Below are 18,803 nucleotides of genomic sequence, written 5' to 3'. Positions count from 1 at the left end.
CTCCATCGGGCACACAAAACTCAAAACGGTCAACCAGTTTACCTATCTCGGCTGCACCATTTCATCAGATGCAAGGATCGACAACGAGATAGACAACAGACTCGCCAAGGCAAATAGCGCCTTTGGAAGACTACACAAAAGAGTCTGGAAAAACAACCAACTGAAAAACCTCACAAAGATAAGCGTACACAGAGCCGTTGTCATACCCACACTCCTGTTCGGCTCCGAATCATGGGTCCTCTACCGGCATCACCTACGGCTCCTAGAATGCTTCCACCAGCGTTGTCTCCGCTCCATCCTCAACATTCATTGGAGCGACTTCATCCCTAACATCGAAGTACTCAAGATGGCAGAGGCCGACAGCATCGAATCCACGCTGTTGAAGATCCAACTGCGCTGGGTAGGTCACATCTCCAGAATGGAGGACCATTGCCTTCCCAAGATCGTGTTATATGGCGAGCTCTCCACTGGCCATCGTGTCAGAGGTGCACCAAAGAAGAGGTACAAGGACTGCCTAAAGAAATCTCTTGGTGCCTGCCACATTGACCACCGCCAGTGGGCTGATATCGGCTCAAACCGTGCATCTTGGAGCCTCACAGTTCGGCGGGCAGCAACCTCCTTTGAAGAAGACTGCAGAGTCCACCTCACTGACAAAAGACAAAGGTGGAAAAACCCAACACCTAACCCCAACCAACAAATTTTCCCCTGCAACCGTGTCTGCCTGTCCCGCATCGGACTTGTCAGCCACAAACGAGCCTGCAGCTGACGTGGACATTTACCCCCTCCATAAATTTTCGTCCGCGAAGCCAAGCCAAAGACATACACTGTGTGATGTGTCAAACTTACATTAAAAAAAAATTTAGATATTTCCAAAACCATAAATTCCAAATAAGGTGACCACATCAGAACAAAAAAAGAATAATTAATGTGCAAATTATATCTAATTTAACTCATTGTGCCAGTGGGCTATATTTAATTCCACATTATCTTTCCAAGTAATCGCAATACTTTCCGCGCTACTGCCAATGCTAAACGAATAAACGCCATCTGAAACTTGTCCAACCCTAAACCAGTGACTAAAGATACAGCATAACCCAACAAAAACATTAATGGGTCCAATGGTAATTTAATTTTAAATAAATCTTGCAAAAAGTTTTAAAATTTTTTTCCAAATGGTTGAACCTTATCACAAAACCAAACTGTGTATACAAACTTTCCAGTATGAAGTCCACACCTAAAGCATAAATCTGAACTACTAAAACCATATCTTTTTAACTTCTTGGGGGTCAAGTACAACTGATGTAAAAACTTATAGTTAACTAAACTATAACTTACACTGAGTAATTTAGTCAGACCATCTAGACACATAACTTCCCATTCCTCCTGAGATATATCAAAAGATAAATCTTCTTCCCATTTAATTCTAGATTTGCTTAAATCTGGATTATTCATCTTAACTTGTAGCAAGGCATACATGTCTGAAATAAATCCCCTTTTTAATGTGTCTAAAATTAAAAGCTCCAACTTAGTTAATTTATGTAGCACCATTTCTCTTTCAAAATAATCCATCATCAAAGCTCGCACTTGATAATATACAAATAAAGAATTAAGTGGTATCCCAAATTTTCCCCAAGCCTAGTAAAAGAGAGAAACTGTCCGTCTTCAAAACAATCATCGACCACCTTTATACCCTTAGAATCCCAAATCTTTAAATACAAATTATCCATTGAAAAAGGAATAACTCTATTTTGATATAACAGGGTTTGGGCTGTAATCTTACCCCCAAAACCTATAACAGAATTTCTTTAGGTCCAAATCACTAGTAAATGTTTTAAAACCGGCATATTATATCCCTGTAACAAACAACAATTCCACAAATATAAATTGATGAACCTGAAACTCAGAAATACAAGCCAATTCAATTTTAGCCAAACCAGGAGGTTAAGTAACATCTAACATCCTATTAACAAATTGTAATTGTGCTGCCTTATAATCATTCTGAAAATGGCGCAGTTGAAGTCCCCCTAAAGCAGATTTCCAAGTCAATTTCTGCAATGCTATCCTGGGTAATTTACCCTTCCACAAAAACCTCCTCACCGCAGTATTCAATTCCACAAAAAATACCTTTGGAAGTGGACATGGGATCGATTGTAATTCATCCGACCTATTAATGTTAGAGGAAGATCTTTCCACTTTAATCTATTTTAATAATGGTACATAATTTAATTTATATAAAGATTTATAATTAACATCAACAATTACCCCTAAATACTTAATTTTATTGGACTATTGCAACTTTGTAATCTGTTTACACTCAGTATAATCATCATCTGCAACTGGTAATATTTCACTTTTATCCCAATTTACTTTATACCCAGACAATACTCCATATTGCTCCAAACACTTATGCAAATGTTTCAAAGATTGTTCCGGTTGTGTTAAATATATCAACACATCATCAGCAAATAGATTAATCATATTAATCTTCTGCAATTTTTATTCCTTTAATATTCTCATTTTGTCTAATTTCTTGAGCCAATGGTTCCATGACCAATGCAAATAAGGCTGGTGACAATGGACAACCTTGACATGTTGATCTCATTCATTTAAATTATGAAGTCTGGCCATTGGCCACCACCCTGGCAACTGGATTTTTATATAAAGCCTTATCCAACCAGTAAAAAGTGGTCCAAAATTAACTTTTTCTCGTACTTTAAATAAAAAATGCCATTCCACCATATCGAATGCTTTTTCTGCATCGAGTGCAATGATCATTGGTTTGTTGGGCTGATGTCTCGACGCATTTAATCAATCTAAGAACATTATCCAAGGCATATCTAATCAATCTAAGAATATTATCTGAGGCATACCTAATCAATCTAAGAATATTGTCTGAGGCATACCTAATCAATCTAAGAATATTTTTTTTTTTTTTTTTTTTAATTTTTTTATTTTTCACACCATAAATCACATTAGCCATGATATACACTATTTCTTTTCACACATATACAGTGAATCTAAGAATATTATCTGAAGCATACCTATTCTTAATGAAACTTGCCTGATCAACATGTACCAATTGTGGTAAATATTTAGCAAGTCTGTTTGCTAATATTTTAGCTATTATTTTCTAGTCTACATTTAATAAAGAAATTGGTCGATACGAAGCTAAGACTCAATTACAAAAGAAATTACCTTTTAAAAGTGCCAAGGAATTGCGGCCTACTTACCAGAAAGAAGCCACAGAATCAACTGAACCTGCTTCCAAGCCACAACGAACTCCTGGCAGGTTGTGTATAACACCAGCGCCTGTCTTGCAGCCACAAGATGGCACCGGCTCTGTTACCCATTTGGCTGAATCGGAAGCATGCACCTGTGTTGCCGGGCACACGCAAGAGGCAGCCAAGTGGCGTCTAATGACGTCTTCTGTAAGCCAGCGTGAACCCGCTAGCGTGACCGGCAGCTCAGCAATCCGTAACAGTGCATCGGAAGACACATTTATGTGGCCTTCAGGACTTCCAAGCATGCGTGGAAATATGCGCGTGTGCGATCTGCTGGAGCGGGTTTGGACTGGTGGGGGGATCCGATCGGCGTCGCGCCGAGGAAATCAGCCCGACGTCAGCGGGGGTCTAGACCCACAGTCGGACAGCGCGTCCAACAGCAACTGCAGGTGAAGAGGAGGAGGAAAGCCCTGCTCTGTTGGGGACAGAAGAACAAGAAACTTTAACTACAGCAGCCACAGTTATGGAAGGGTAGGCCCCGGGGAGATACTTTAACTGAGGAGTGGGAGAATTAGGAATTGAAGCTGTTTTTACTGTTTGAGAAAGTATTGCTCAACAGATGGAGAACATTTTCTCAGATGTCCTCACAGATGAATCAAGGATTTATGGAGATGAAGGGCAGAATGAACAATATCTATGAGGAAGTGTCATCTGTAAAAAAGGATATGTCCACTGTGAAGACTGATATTAATAAATGTCTGAAGGCAGTTGATATAGTGCAGGATAATTTTAAGAAAATTGAAGAGCCATTTCTTGAATGTAGACATCAAGTGGAACAAAATAGAAAAAAAATGGAGAAAGTGGAAGATTCTTTGGAAAACCAAGGTCGACATAATAATGTGAAGATAGTGGGACTTCCACTATCTGAAGGCTCAGATCTAGTTAAGTTTTTTTAAGAAGTGGATTCCAGATATCCTGGGTGCTGAATTTTTCCCGGATGGTTTGGGATTGGATAGAGTACATAGGGCATTAAGGAAGAAACTTTACCCAGGTCAGCTGCCTCGGGCTGTCCTAATTTGATGTTTGAGATATCAGGAGAGATGATTTTGCAGATGACTTGTTCAAAAAGCTGTCAAAATCAGTCTCTACTGATGGTTCCGGGTAGTAGAGTATTCATTTATGCAGATTTGAGCCAAGAGATAATTAAGAGACGTAAGGAATTTAATTCAGCTAAAGAGGTGAACTTATACCCTTTTCTCCACACTGCTGTGTTGAAAGTTTTCTCTGGGAATTATCAGTCTCAATTTTTTGAGTGATCATGATGCCTTAATTTTTGCAAATTCTTTGCCAGATGGGCGTGATCGATCCGATCGACCACAATCACCTAAGAGTATCTGACAAGAGGAATGGGAATGGGAACGGGAAGAAAGGGGAAATGACGCAAAGTCTACTTGATATTGAAGATCCAGAACAATCTTTGGGACTGGAGTCAGTAGGATGAACTTGAACAGGACGATTAATTTCTAAGAAGCTCAGCTGGGGGGAGGGGGTGGGTGTCTCTGATACTTCCAAAAGTTGCCTGCCGCTAGTGACGTTGTCCACACCCAGTTAATTGGGGATTTATTACATTTGTTGTAGTTTGAGGGATGGTTTTTTTAAATATATTTTTTTTCTTTGAGGGTTCTTTTTTGTACTTTTAGAAAAGGTTTTTATAAATTATTCAAGGGGAGCTTTTTTTTTAATATTTGTAATAGCTGTGTGAGTTGTTTTTTTCCAGTAAAATATGGCTAATTTGAATTTTGCGACTTAATGTTCAAGGTCTTAATAATCTGATTAAGCATAAACGTGTATTAGTATATATTAAAAAGATGAAGGTCAATATTGCTTTTTTAGAAGAAACACACTTAACTGAAAAAGAACACAAGAAACAATCATCCACTCTTCACCGTGTCGGTCCCCGTACCCCAAGGTCTCCCTGTTCTACAACATTCCTCACCGTTCACCGTGTTGGTCCCCATACCCTGAGATCTCTCTGTTCTACAACACTCCCTACTGTTCACTGTGTCGGTCCCCATACACCGAGGTCTCTCTGTTCTACAACACTCCCCATCGTTCACCATGATACTCACCATCCCTCCAAAGTTCAGCCACAAAGCGATCGGTCGACTGGTGCAGGAGGGTGGCGACGTTGTCATTGAGTGGATCCTTGTTCTTTAGCAACCACTCGTCTGCCTTGTAGTCCACCTTGGTAGGAGAAAAGGGGGGAGAGAGACAGGGAGAGAGCGACGGGGGGGGGGGGGTGAGAAACGGGAGAGAGAGAGACGGGGGGGAGAGACGGGGGGGAGAGACGGGGGGGAGAGAGACGGGGGGGAGAGAGACGGGGGGGAGAGAGACGGGGGGGAGAGAGACGGGGGGAGAGAGACGGGGGGGAGAGACGGGGGGGAGAGACGGGGGGGGAGAGAGACGGGGGGGAGAGAGACGGGGGGGGAGAGAGACGGGGGGGAGAGAGACGGGGGGGAGAGAGACGGGAGGGGAGAGAGACGGGTGGGGAGAGAGACGGGGGAGAGAGACGGGGGGAGAGAGACGGGGGGAGAGAGACGGGGGGGAGAGAGACGGGGGGGAGAGAGACGGGGGGGAGAGAGACGGGGGGGAGAGAGACGGGGGGGGAGAGAGACGGGGGGAGAGAGACGGGGGGGAGAGAGACGGGGGGGAGAGAGACGGGGGGGAGAGAGACGGGGGGAGAGAGACGGGGGAGAGGGACGGGGGAGAGAGAACGGGGGGGGGAGAGAGACGGGGGAGAGGGACGGGGGAGAGAGAACGGGGGAGAGAGAACGGGGGGGAGAGAACGGGGGGGAGAGAGACGGGGGGGAGAGAGACGGGGGGGAGAGAGACGGGGGGGAGAGAGACGGGGGGGAGAGAGACGGGGGGAGAGAGACGGGGGGGAGAGACGGGGGGGAGAGACGGGGGGGAGAGACGGGGGGGAGAGAGACGGGGGGGAGAGAGACGGGGGGGGGAAAGAGACGGGGGGGAGAGAGACGGGGGGGGGAGAGAGACGGGGGGGGGAGAGCCGGGGGGGGAGAGAGACGGGGGAGAGAGACGGGGGGAGAGAGACGGGGGGAGAGAGACGGGGGGAGAGAGACGGGTGGGAGAGAGACGGGTGGGAGAGAGACGGGGGGGAGAGAGACGGGGGGGAGAGAGACGGGGGGGAGAGAGACGGGGGGGAGAGAGACGGGGGGAGAGAGACGGGGGGGAGAGAGACGGGGGGGAGAGAGACGGGGGGGAGAGAGACGGGGGAGAGGGACGGGGGAGAGGGACGGGGGAGAGATAACGGGGGGGGAGAGAGACGGGGGAGAGGGACGGGGGAGAGAGAACGGGGGAGAGAGAACGGGGGGGAGAGAACGGGGGGGAGAGAACGGGGGGGAGAGACGGGGGGGAGAGACGGGGGGGAGAGACGGGGGGGAGAGATGGGGGGGAGAGACGGGGGGGGAGAGACGGGGGGGAGAGACGGGGGTGAGAGACGGGGGAGAGAGACGGGGGAGAGAGACGGGGGAGAGAGACGGGGGAGAGAGACGGGGGAGAGAGACGGGGGAGAGAGACGGGGGGAGAGACGGGGGAGAGACGGGGGAGAGACGGGGGGGAGAGACGGGGGAGAGAGAGACGGGGGAGAGAGAGACGGGGGAGAGAGAGACGGGGGAGAGAGAGACGGGGGAGAGAGAGACGGGGGAGAGAGAGACGGGGGAGAGAGAGACGGGGGAGAGAGAGACGGGGGAGAGAGAGACGGGGGAGAGAGAGACGGGGAGAGAGAGACGGGGGAGAGAGAGACGGGGAGAGAGAGACGGGGGGAGAGGGAGACGGGGAGAGAGGGAGACGGGGAGAGAGGGAGACGGGGAGAGAGGGAGACGGGGAGAGAGGGAGACGGGGAGAGAGGGAGATGGGGAGAGAGAGATGGGGGAGAGAGAGATGGGGGAGAGAGAGACGGGGGAAAGGGATGGGGAAGAGAGAGAGACGGGGGGAGAGAGAGAGACGGGGGAGAGAGAGACGGGGGAGAGAGAGACGGGGGAGAGAGAGACGGGGAGAGAGAGACGGGGAGAGAGAGACGGGGAGAGAGAGACGGGGAGAGAGAGACGGGGGGGGGAGAGAGACGGGGGGAGAGAGACGGGGGGGAGAGAGACGGGGGGGAGAGAGACGGGGGGGAGAGAGACGGGGGGAGAGAGACGGGGGGGAGAGGGACGGGGGAGAGGGACAGGGGAGAGAGAACGGGGGGGAGAGAGACGGGTGGGAGAGGGACGGGGGAGAGAGAACGGGGGGGAGAGAACGGGGGGGAGAGACGGGGGGGAGAGACGGGGGGGAGAGACGGGGGGGGAGAGACGGGGGGAGAGACGGGGGGAGAGACGGGGGGAGAGACGGGGGGAGAGACGGGGGGAGAGACGGGGGGAGAGACGGGGGGAGAGACGGGGGGAGAGACGGGGGGAGAGACGGGGGAGAGAGACGGGGGAGAGACGGGGGAGAGACGGGGGAGAGACGGGGGGGAGAGACGGGGGGGAGAGACGGGGGAGAGAGAGACGGGGGAGAGAGAGACGGGGGAGAGAGAGACGGGGGAGAGAGAGACGGGGGAGAGAGAGACGGGGAGAGAGAGACGGGGGGAGGGGGAGACGGGGAGAGAGGGAGACGGGGAGAGAGGGAGACGGGGAGAGAGGGAGACGGGGAGAGAGGGAGACGGGGAGAGAGAGATGGGGGAGAGAGAGATGGGGAGAGAGAGAGATGGGGGAGAGAAAGATGGGGGAGAGAGAGACGGGGCAAAGGGATGGGGAGAGTGACAAGGGAGAGAGACGGGGGAGACAGGGGAAGAAAGAGACGGGGGAGAGACGGGGGAGAGACGGGGGGAGAGAGAGACGGGGGGAGAGAGAACGGGGGGAGAGAGAACGGGGGAGAGAGAACGGGGGAGAGAGAACGGGGGGAGAGAGAACGGGGGAGAGAGAACGGGGGAGAGAGACGGGGGAGAGAGAGAGACGGGGGAGAGAGAGAGACGGGGGGAGAGAGAGAGACGGGGAGAGAGAGACGGGGAGAGAGAGACGGGGAGAGAGAGAGACGGGGGGAGAGAGAGACGGGGGGAGAGAGAGACGGGGGGAGAGAGAGACGGGGGAGATAGAGACGGGGGAGAGAGAGACGGGGGGAGAGAGAGACGGGGAAGAGACGGGGGGAGATGATGGTGGGAGGAGAAGAGGGACATTGGGATGGAGGAAGGCGGGAGGATGGATGGAGGGGAGGAGGAGGGAAGGAAGGGATGGAGGGGAGGAGAACGGAGGGGCCACACACACCTTGCCCGCGTAGTGCAGGATGCAGAAGTCGCCCGGCTCCCTGGGCTGCCGGACTCTGCAGAAGTTCGGGTGCTCTCCCTGCTCCTGCTCCAATTTCTCTACGAATGTGCGGTCCGTGGCCCCAGGGAACCAACACTCCTCGTCCAGCAGGGCCAGGATCCCGGGGGGGTTGGCCTGCGGTTGGGCGACAGGAGGTTAATCCACCCACCCAGGCCCACAGACGATTAAACTGGGTTGGCACAGAGAGTGGGGAGGGAGCTCACCCAACACCCTCCCCACTGTCTCCCCCTCACCGCTCACTCCTGCTCCCTTCTCCTCCCCACTCTCCCCCTCCCTTCCCCTCACTACTCTCTCCCCTCCGCTTTTCCCCTCACCCACTTCTCCCTCCTCCCCCTCGTTCAACTCTCCTCACACCTTCTCTAACTCTCCTCTCTACCCCTACCTCAGAGCTCTCCTTCCCCTCCACTTCATGGCTCTCTCCTTCTCCACCTCTTCCCCCTACTCATTACTCCCCCTCTCTCTACCTCCCCTTAACCCTCACCCTTCCCACCCCTTCCACCTCTACCTCCCTACTACCCTCCCCTCACCACTCTCCCCCAACCTCGCTCTCTCCTTTCTCCTCCTCTTCCCCGTTCCCAATGGTCTCTCCCCCATCCCTACCCTTACCTTCACCCGATGCCTTCCTCCTCTTACAGACTTTTCTTTGTCCCCCTCCCCTCCTCATCCCCTTTCCCCCCTCACCGCTCTCTCGATGAGGTCGATGCAGGGCTGGAGGTCGAGGCCGAAGTCGATGGCGGCCCACGTGATGCCCTCCTCCTCGTACAGACGCTGCTCCAGCACGAACGTATTCTGGTTGAAGAGCTGCTGGAGCTTCTCATTTGTATAGTTGATGCACAGCTGCTCAAAGGAGTTCACCTGGGGGCAGAGAGCGGGGGTCAGCATCATGGCAGGGTTCAGGTCCAAAGGAAGGGAGGGAAGGGTTAGAGGTCAGCCTTGGGGAGGGGCAAAGGACAGATCAGCATCAGGAAGAACTCTCCATTTCCCTGTCGTCTCCCCAACCTCTGATCACCCCTCACTCTCTCCACATCGCCCCTCCCAGTCCCACTTCCCTCTCGCTTTCACTATCTCCTTCCCACTCTCCCCTACTTCACTCCCCACTGTCTCCCTTCCTCATTCCCCTCCTTCCTCACTACCTTATTCCCCACCACATTCGTACTGATTGTGGTCTTGAGGAAGATGAGACATTACGAATCGGAAACAACATCTCCTCCTCACTGACCATCAAAAAGGCTCCGTGCTTACCTCCCTGCTCTACTCGCTCAACATCCATGACTGTGTGGCCAGACACAATTCCAATGCCGTCTACAAGTTTGCCGATGACACATTTGTCGGCAAAATCACAGACAGCGACGAGGAATGGTACAGGAGGGAGGTGGATCAGCTTGTTGAATGGGGTTACAACAACAACCTTCCTCAATGTCAGCAAAAACGAGGAGCTGATAGTGGACCAGGAGGGAGTCGGGGAACATGATCCAGTCCTCGTCGAGGGGCTCAGTAATGGAGAGGGACAAGAACGTCAAATTCCTGGGGGACACCATCTCCGAGGATCTGTCCCGGAATCTCCACACCTAAATGTGCTCCCCCTCCCCACCTCTGATCCCCCAGTGATCACTGGATCGTAAACCTCTGGCTTTCCCTTCCTGATCAACCAGCAGCTCCTTGATTTTGGTGACTTTCAATGCGAGTTTGTTGGTGCACCATTCAACCACAAGGAAGGCTCATCAGCGGTGAGACTTTGCTAATGGGTCCGAGGATATTTGGCCCGTCACCAAAGATTTTCGTAAACCTCTACAGGTGGACCATGGAGAACATTCTGGCCAGTTGTATCACTGTCTGGTATTTGAGGTGCCAACTCTCAGGACAAGAATAAACTCCAGAGGGTTGTTCACTTGGCCTGCGACATCACGGACACCAGACCTCATGCCATCGAGGACATCAACATGAGGCAAGGTCCTCAAAAAGTAGCCTCTATCCTCAAGGACCCCTCACCCCCAGACCAGGCCCTCTTCACTCTGCTACCATCGGGGAAAAGGTCCAGGAACCTGAAGATGAGCATCTGCAGCACAAGGACAGCTTCTTCCCCACTGCCACCAGATTCCAGAATGATCCATGAACCCAAGATGCTGCCTGACTTTTCATGCACTGTTATTTTATAGTAACGTTATGAGATGGTTATAATATAAATGTTTGCTCCATGACACTGCCGCAGAACACCAAATTTCAGGACTTGTTCATGACAATAAATGCTGATCCCCCTCCCTTTTGTCAGACTATGTATGTGACATCACCTACAACCCTAAGATTCCTTTTCCCTGCGGGCATGGCAGAATTCCCACTCATTGGTGGGGCAAAAAAAACTGTACTCAGCTTAAACATGGAAACAAAAAACTGCAAATAGGTAACAAATGTAAACAAACCGACTGCAACACAGGGAGCAAAGAAAATCAATGAAGTGCCCAAGTCAGGGTCCTTAACCGAGCCCCGATTGAGTCTGTCATTGAGGGGTCTGATGGAGGAGGGGTGGCCGCTGTTCCTGAACCTGCTGGTGCGAGTCTTGTGGCCCCTCAACCTCTTTCCTGATGGCAGCAGCGAGAACAGAGCGTGTGCTGGGTGGTGGGGGTCCTTGATGATTGCTGCTGCTCTCCGAAGACAGCATTCCACGCAAATGTTCTCCACAGTGGGGAAGGTTTTGCCTGTAATGTCCTGGGCTGTGTTCACAACCTTTATGAAGGGATTTTTACTCAGGGGTGTTGGTGTCCCCCAAAACAGACCGTGATGTAGCCGGTCAGTGCACTTCCCACCAGCTCTCTGTAGAAATTTGCCAAGGGCTCCGGTATCGAACCAAACCTTCACAAACTCCTGAGGAAGTCTAGGTGCTTACGGGCTTTCTTCATAATGCGATTGGTGTGTTGGGTCCAGGAAAGACTCTCTGAGACAGTGACTCCCATGAACCTAAATATGCTCCTCCTCCCCACCTCTGATCCCCCAGTGATCACTGGATCGTAAACCTTTGGCTTTCCCTTCCTGAAGTCAACCAGCAGCTCCTTGATTTTGGTGACTTTCAGTGCAAGGTTGTTGTTGGTGCACCATTCAGCCATCTGTATGCTGACTCATCCCTGTCCTTTACACAAAAGAGGGTGAGAGGCCCCCTTTGCCTGCCATCCTCTCCTCTCTCTACCCCAATTTGCTTCTCAATCTCCTGCAGCCTGAAGGATCTCAAAAGCGGTGATATCCAGTATCCTGATGAAGCAGACTCCTTGACAGTTCCACACTGCTTGGCCACCTCTCTCTCCTGCCTCATTCATCCTCCACCCAGCCCACTACCCCTTCCTGTCACTCTTCCTTTCTCTACCCTCCCCTCTCGCCCACCCCTCTCTCCCACCTCACTCATCCTCTTCCCAGATGACTACACATCCCCCCTCACCCTTCCCCTACCTTCCCCAATCTCCTACCACTCTCTCCCCCCTCACTTACACTCTCCCTGGCCCACTACCCCTCCCTCTCACTCTTCCTTCCTCTACCCACCCCTCTTGCCCCATCGCGAGACCTGGAAGATTTCAAAGCCAGCGATGTCCAGGATTCCGATGAATGAGACTCCCTGCCTATGGCTGCGATCCAGGGCCCTATTGATCCGGTAGACGAGCCAGCGGAACAGGCGCTCATAGGATGCCTTGGCTAGGGCTTCAACAGCAAAGTCTGCCTGCGGGGAGGTGGGGGAGAGGTAAAATGAGGCATGGAACAACTCCGCGGGGGGCTTGGGGCAGGAGCACTAGCAGTCCCCAAAATCCAGACCCACACTCCCCAGGGCTGGGACTGAGGGAGCCGCACTGTCGGGGGGTGGGGGGGGCGAGATGTATATACTCCAGGTCTGGGGCACACAATCCAGGCCCACCCTCCCCGGGGCCAGGACTGATGGAGCCACACTGTCGGGAGATTATGTACTCTGGGACTGGGGCCCATAATTCAGCCCCTCCCTCCATGGGACTGGGACTGAGGGAGCCGTACTGTCAGGTGGAGATGTATATACTCTGGGACCGAGGCCCATAATCCAGGCCCACACTCACTGGGGCTGGGCTTTAGGGGCATAGGGGAATGGACAGGCCAAGCCTTACCTGCTCCTTTGTCTGGGCCTTGTGCACGAAGTCACGGCCAACTTTGATCCGAGGTGTGAGGATTGCGCGGGTGAACTCAGTCACATTCACACCCAGGAGGTGGCAGAACTTCTGGGCAGCTGCAGTGGGGAGAGAGAATGTATGGCATAGAGCGGGGAGAGGAGAAAGGGGACGGGGAGAGAGAGTGGAGGGGGAGAGTGAAAGAAGAGGAGAATGAGAGAGGGGAGGGGGAGAGAGGGGGGAGGGGGAGAGAGGGGGGAGGGGGAGAGAGGGGGGAGGGGGAGAGAGGGGGAGGGGGAGAGAGAGGGGAGGGGGAGAGAGAGGGGAGGGGGAGAGAGAGGGGAGGGGGAGAGTGAGAGAGGCAGAGAGTGATGGGGAGAGAGTGGATGGGGGGAGAATGTGATGGGGGAAGGGAGAGAGTGAGGGAGGTGAGAGAGGAGGGTGAGAGGGGGATGAGAGAGGAAGAGAGTGAGGGGGGGATGAGAGAGGGGGGAGAGAGGAGGTAGATAGACGGGGAGGGGGCAGATCCTACCTGTGTCCTGAGACATGCAGGCCTGATCGGAGTTCCTCTCCTTCTGGAAGACGATGTTGCCGAACTGCAGGATAGCTGACAACACCCGGAGCATCGCTGTGGGGGGAAAGATGGGGGCAGTACGATCACACACTAATGGGAAGAACTGGAGGGACAGACAGGGGACGAGGAATGGATGAGGGGATAGACCAGTGGGGAGAGGGGGGAAAGACTAGGGGACAGACTAGTGGGGGGAGAGACTAGGGGGTGGGCCAGTGGGGAGAGTGGGTAAAGACTAGGGGACAGACCAATGGTAAGGAGAGGGGGGATGGACTGTTGGGATGGAGAGGGGAGATGGACTGGGGGTGGACTGATGGGGTGGATGGACAAGGAATCAGACTGGTGGGAGGGAGTGGGGTATGGACTGGTGGGAGGGAGAAGGCGGATGGAAAGTGGGACGGACATCAGGATGAACCAGGGGATTGGAGGGGGATCTGAGGGAGAGTGGAGACGGACTGGAGAGACTGATGTGTGGAAGGACCAAGCGGACAGAAGAGAGGATAAGGGGGTTGGTGGGGGGGGCGGGGCGCATGGAACAGGGAACAGACTGAGGGGATGGACCAAGGGACAAAATGAGGGGATGGACCAGAGAGGACAGGGGAAGGGGAACTGTAGGTGATGGTTGCATGGGGATGAATGTGGGGGAAGGGGAAAGCAGGAGAGACGGCCGAGGTACAGGTCAAGGATATGGGCTGATTGCTCACACACACTGGGGGGAACAGGGGATGGAGAGTCTGGGGTGGGGGGGGGTGGTTGGAAGGAACAGCGGGATTGGTCCATCAGTCACACACCTGTGATCTCCTCCTGCCCAATGCCCATCACCCCAAGGGCCCTCAGCGTGTCGGTGAGGGAGTCCCTGTCATTCTGGCCCGGCACCAGGAGAGGGCCGTTCGATAGGAAACGGTAGTCACCCAGAGATTGCAGTAGGAGCTCGTCTGTGGGGGGAAGAGGGGGAGGGGTAGAGAGGTGGGGAAGAGAGGGGGGAGGGAGAAGGGAAGAGGGAGAGAGGGGATAAGGAGGGAGAGGGAGTAAGAGAGAGGGGGAGAGAGGGCAGAGTGAAGGGGTAAGAAATGGAGTGAGAGAAGGGGTGAGGGAGGAGAGGGATGAGAGAGGAGGAGAGAGTATGGAAAGGGAGGAGAGATGGTGGTGAGAGGGGGAGAGAGGGGTGAGAGGGGGTAGGGAGGGATTAGAGACAAGGAGAGAGACGGTGAGCAGGCAGAGAAGGGGTGGTGGGGGAGAAGGTGAACGAGGGAGTGGAAGAGAGCAGGATGATAGAAAGGTGGGGAAGAGAATATAATGTTATTGTGCTGCAAAAGGGCTGAGAGTGAGAGGGACAGAGGGAGGGAGGAGGGGTATGGGAGGTTGGGTGTAGCTATGAGAAGAGAGGGGGAGAGAGGGGAAGAGATGGAGATTGAGGGGAGAGGGAGTGGCTAGAGAGGGTGGGGATAGGATGTTGGAGGGGGGAGGGCAAAGTAGGCCCTTGAGAAATGACGACTCACTCCTTATCTGTTCCCCAACACCCATGAGCAGCTGGTAGAAGATGTGGAAGCTGCGTTCCTCCTTGGACTGGCGGACGGCTCGGGATTTCTCCAACAGGTCTGTGCCCACCGTGAAGGATCCATCATTCAGCTGCCTCCTCCCATCCTGTCTGTGAACCCTCCTGCTTCCCCCTCTCCTCCCCACTCCCTGTCTCTGTAACTCCTTCAGGTCCCCGACCCCGTTCAAACCCACCCCTCCGTCTCTGTAACACCCTTCACTCCCGTTCCCCTGTTCAAACCCTCCTACCTGTCTCTGTAACCCCCTCCACTCCCATCCTTTTCAATGCAACCCACTCTACTCCCCACCCTAATGTTCAAATCCCATTCCCTGTCTCTATCCCCTTTCACACTTGCGTCCCACTAAATTGGCCATTCACTGTCCTGGGATAAAATGGGTGATTGGCTTTTCACTTGACCACTCCTAAGTGGGACACTTTCACACTTGCAAAGAGCCATGTCGGGGGTGAGATCTGTTCGAACATCTACTGGTGATGTCTGATGCATCGAATGATGATGAACCTGCCCAAAATCCTGATCAATGTATTATGTACACTACAGGATAAGCCCTTCAGCCCCTGATGTTGTTGTACCGACCAATATAAACATTTATAAGGGACCATGGGAAAGGGCGGCAATAAATGACAAGAGCAGACAATTTTTAAACAATGTGCAGAAGCTGGTAGCTCCATCACATACAATTTATACAGCATGGGAAAGTCGGTAGCACTATCGTGTACAATTAATACGGCGTTGGAAAGTTGGTTGCGCTATCGCGTAGAATTTATACAGGGTGGGAAATTTAACAGTGCTATCACGTACAATTCATATAGTTGGTAGGACTATCGTACACAATTTAAACAACGTGGGAAAGTTGGTAACACTATCGCATACAATTTATATATCGTGGGAGTGTTGATAGCACTCTCGCATACAATTTATACAGGCTGAGAAAGTTGGTAGCATTATCATGTACAATATATACACGGTGGGAATGTTGGTAACGTTATCGCATACAATTTATACAGGCTGGGAAAGTTGGTAGCATTATCATGTACAATATATACACGGTGGGAATGTTGGTAACGTTATCGCATACAATTTATACAGGCTGGGAAAGTTGGTAGCATTATCATGTACAATATATACACGGTGGGAATGTTGGTAACGTTATCGCATACAATTTATACAGGCTGGGAAAGTTGGTAGCATTATCATGTACAATATATACATGGTGGGAATGTTGGTAACGTTATCGCATACAATTTATACAGCGTGGGAAAGTTGGTAGCATTATCATGTACAATATATACACGGTGGGAATGTTGGTAACGTTATCGCATACAATTTATATAGCGTGGGAAAGTGGGTAGCATTATCGCGCACACTTTATTTGTCATGGGAATGTTGGTTGCACTGTTGCTTACAAATTATAAATTGGTAGAACTATCCTGTACAATGTGTAAATACTGTGAGTAAAAGCAATGGCGGATCTGCCCTCCCCCAGCTGTATGCACGGAACATTCATGGAGGTGCTTCTCTGCCGCACGGCATTCGAGGAAGTCAGGTCTGCTATTGGTTTTTTCCATTGTCTTTATAAATTGTGTTCTATAGCGCTACGAACTTTCCAAAAGTGTTGAAAAACTATCCATTATTGCTATTATATCCCCCCTTCTCTCTCTCTCTACCTCTTTCCCATGGAAAAGTTTGTACCTTCATTTCAATCTTATCTTCCTTCACATTCCAGCACTCAACAATCCCACAATGCAATTACCCATTTCACATTTGCCTAATGGCAACGCCGGCGTCTGCATACACCAGGGATTGTACTAGGGGTCGGGGCCTTAAATCCCCAATGAGAGATGATGCCATCTGGTATTGGCGTTGAGAAGATTTTGCTTTCACATCAGACCCTTTAAGGCCAATTGGCTGTTAATTCCTGAAACCACTTGCAAGTGTGAAAGGGGCTTCTGTAATGCCCCTCCACTCCCCGTCCCCTGTTCAAACCCCCCTCTGACTCTGTAACCCCCCTCCACTCCCTGTCCCCCTGTTTAAACCCCCCTCCCTGTATCAGTAACCCCTCCACTCCTATCCCGTTCAAACCCCCCTCCATCTCTGTAACCCCTTCCACTCCCCATCCCCTGTTCAAACACCCCTCCATCTCTGTAATCCCCTCCATTCCCCATCCCCTGTTCAAGCACACCTCCCTGTCTCTGTAACCCCCTCCGTTCCTTTTGTTCAACACCCCCCACTACCTGTCTCTGTCATCCTTTCATTCCTCATCCCCCTGTTTATACCCTACCCCTCGTGACATACCAAACAAGGATACAGGTCTCGATGTTTGCTCCCACAATGTATCCTGCCACATCGAAGTTTATTCGGATGAATTTTCCCTGAAAAAAACCAGTCTTGCTGACAAACTTCATCCACGCTTCCCAAACTCTCTCCACCTCTACCATTCCCTGATCCCCATACCCCACCCTTCCCCTCTCCTCCCTCTCCTCTATCTCCCTATCCACCTTCTCTCCCTACCAGTCCCTCTCACTCCACCTTCCTCTTTCCCCACCCCTCTCTCCCAGTTCCTCTTCTTCTCTTCCCATCTCTCCCTGCTACTCACTCTTTCCCAATTTCCCTTCCTCCCGCCCACTCTCCCCAACTCCTCTCACAACTTCCTCCTCCTCTTACTCCCCATCTCTATCTTTGCCCCCCTTCCCATCTCCTCCATCCATCCTCCCACCCCGTCCTGCACATATGCCTTTCTCCTCCCCAGACCCAATGGCCTGCACTCACAAATCGGGAGGAGTTATCATTTTTTACGGTCTTGGCATTCCCAAAGGCTTCCAGGATGGGGTTGGCCTGAAGCAGCTGATGTTCCAGGTCTCCCTAAGGGACAGAATGAATGACAATGGGTGGTAGAAGAAGTTGGGGAGAGGGGAAAGAGAGGGGGGAATGAGGTGGGAGAGGGGGGAATGAGGTGGGAGAGGGGGGAAATGAGGTGGGAAAGGGAGGGAAGGAGGGGAGAGCAGGAGTGGAAGAGGTGGAGAAGAGGGGGAGAGAGATGGGAGAAGAGGGGGAGAGGGCGGGGAGGGATGCAGAGAGGGGGAAGAATGTGAGACAAAGGATGGGGAGAGAGGGAGGGGAGAAGAGAGGGGAATGGGAGAGAGGAAGTGGGGAGAGGGAGAGGGATGGAAAGGAGGGAAGAGAGAGGGGAAGAGGGGGGAAGGGGGAGGTGAGGGGAGAGGTATGTGGGAGTGAGGAGGGGAAGAGCGGTGGAGAGATGTTGATGAGGTCAAGGGGAAGAGGCAGAGAGGGGAATGAAGCAGACACTACCCACGAGTGCCAGGGACACATTCTTTGACCCACAGCGGAGACCAAAAAGATGGGAACAAACATGGACAAAGAGGGTCAATGATGATGCTCCTTCACCTGGTCTGGCCCCACCAACCCATCCTGGGCATGGATACAAGACAGGGAAATCACACACACTCTCTCACATGCACACCTCCCTCAGGGACAGGGGTTTGGAAAGGGTGACAGGGAGCAGAGTGGGTTACAGACAGAAATGGGGATTTGAACAAAGGGAATTTGAACACGGGGACAGAAGCAGAAGTGTTACAGGGACAGCGAGGGGGATTGAACAGGGGGACAGGGAGCAGAGGGGCTACAGACAGGGAGGGGAATTGAACAGGGGGACGGAGATCAGCGGGGTTACAGAGACGGGAAGGGGGTTTGAACAGGGGGACGGGGAGCAGAGGGGGTTGCAGGGACAGGGAGGGTGTTTGAACAGGGGGATGGGGAGCAGAGGCGGTTACAGAGACAGGGAGGGGTGTTTGAACAGTGGGACGGGGAGTGGAGGGGGTTACAGAGACAGGGAGGCAGGTTTCAACAGGGATAGGGAATGGAGGGAGTTACAGAAACGGACAGGGGTTTGAACAGGGAAACAAGTGTGGAGGGGGTTACAGAGACAGGGAGGGAGGATTCCGCCC

General features: G+C 52.3%; 1 protein-coding gene across 2 annotated transcripts in view; it reads right to left on the bottom strand.

The window, feature by feature from the left end:
- The window catches only part of LOC138758323 (myosin-10-like), a 130,650-nt gene that overhangs the window by 84,192 nt on the left and 27,655 nt on the right, over positions 1–18,803 (bottom strand). Inside the window, exons 6-15 of one of the 2 annotated variants that reach the window (XM_069927076.1) lie at positions 17,608–17,700; positions 17,147–17,210; positions 14,782–14,880; positions 14,074–14,217; positions 13,244–13,339; positions 12,712–12,830; positions 12,147–12,299; positions 9,281–9,454; positions 8,540–8,713; positions 5,351–5,465 (exon numbers count right to left, since the gene is read on the bottom strand). In XM_069927076.1, the coding sequence (XP_069783177.1) occupies positions 5,351–5,465; positions 8,540–8,713; positions 9,281–9,454; positions 12,147–12,299; positions 12,712–12,830; positions 13,244–13,339; positions 14,074–14,217; positions 14,782–14,880; positions 17,147–17,210; positions 17,608–17,700 (1,231 nt within the window). The remainder of the gene's footprint in view (positions 1–5,350; positions 5,466–8,539; positions 8,714–9,280; positions 9,455–12,146; positions 12,300–12,711; positions 12,831–13,243; positions 13,340–14,073; positions 14,218–14,781; positions 14,881–17,146; positions 17,211–17,607; positions 17,701–18,803) is intronic. The other variant, XM_069927077.1, reaches the window with a different exon arrangement.

The sequence above is a fragment of the Narcine bancroftii genome, chromosome 3, assembly GCF_036971445.1.
Source record: "Narcine bancroftii isolate sNarBan1 chromosome 3, sNarBan1.hap1, whole genome shotgun sequence".
Classification (NCBI taxonomy): domain Eukaryota; kingdom Metazoa; phylum Chordata; class Chondrichthyes; order Torpediniformes; family Narcinidae; genus Narcine; species Narcine bancroftii.
Note: the sequence above shows the minus strand (reverse complement) of the source record. Positions and strands in the feature narration are given on the sequence as shown.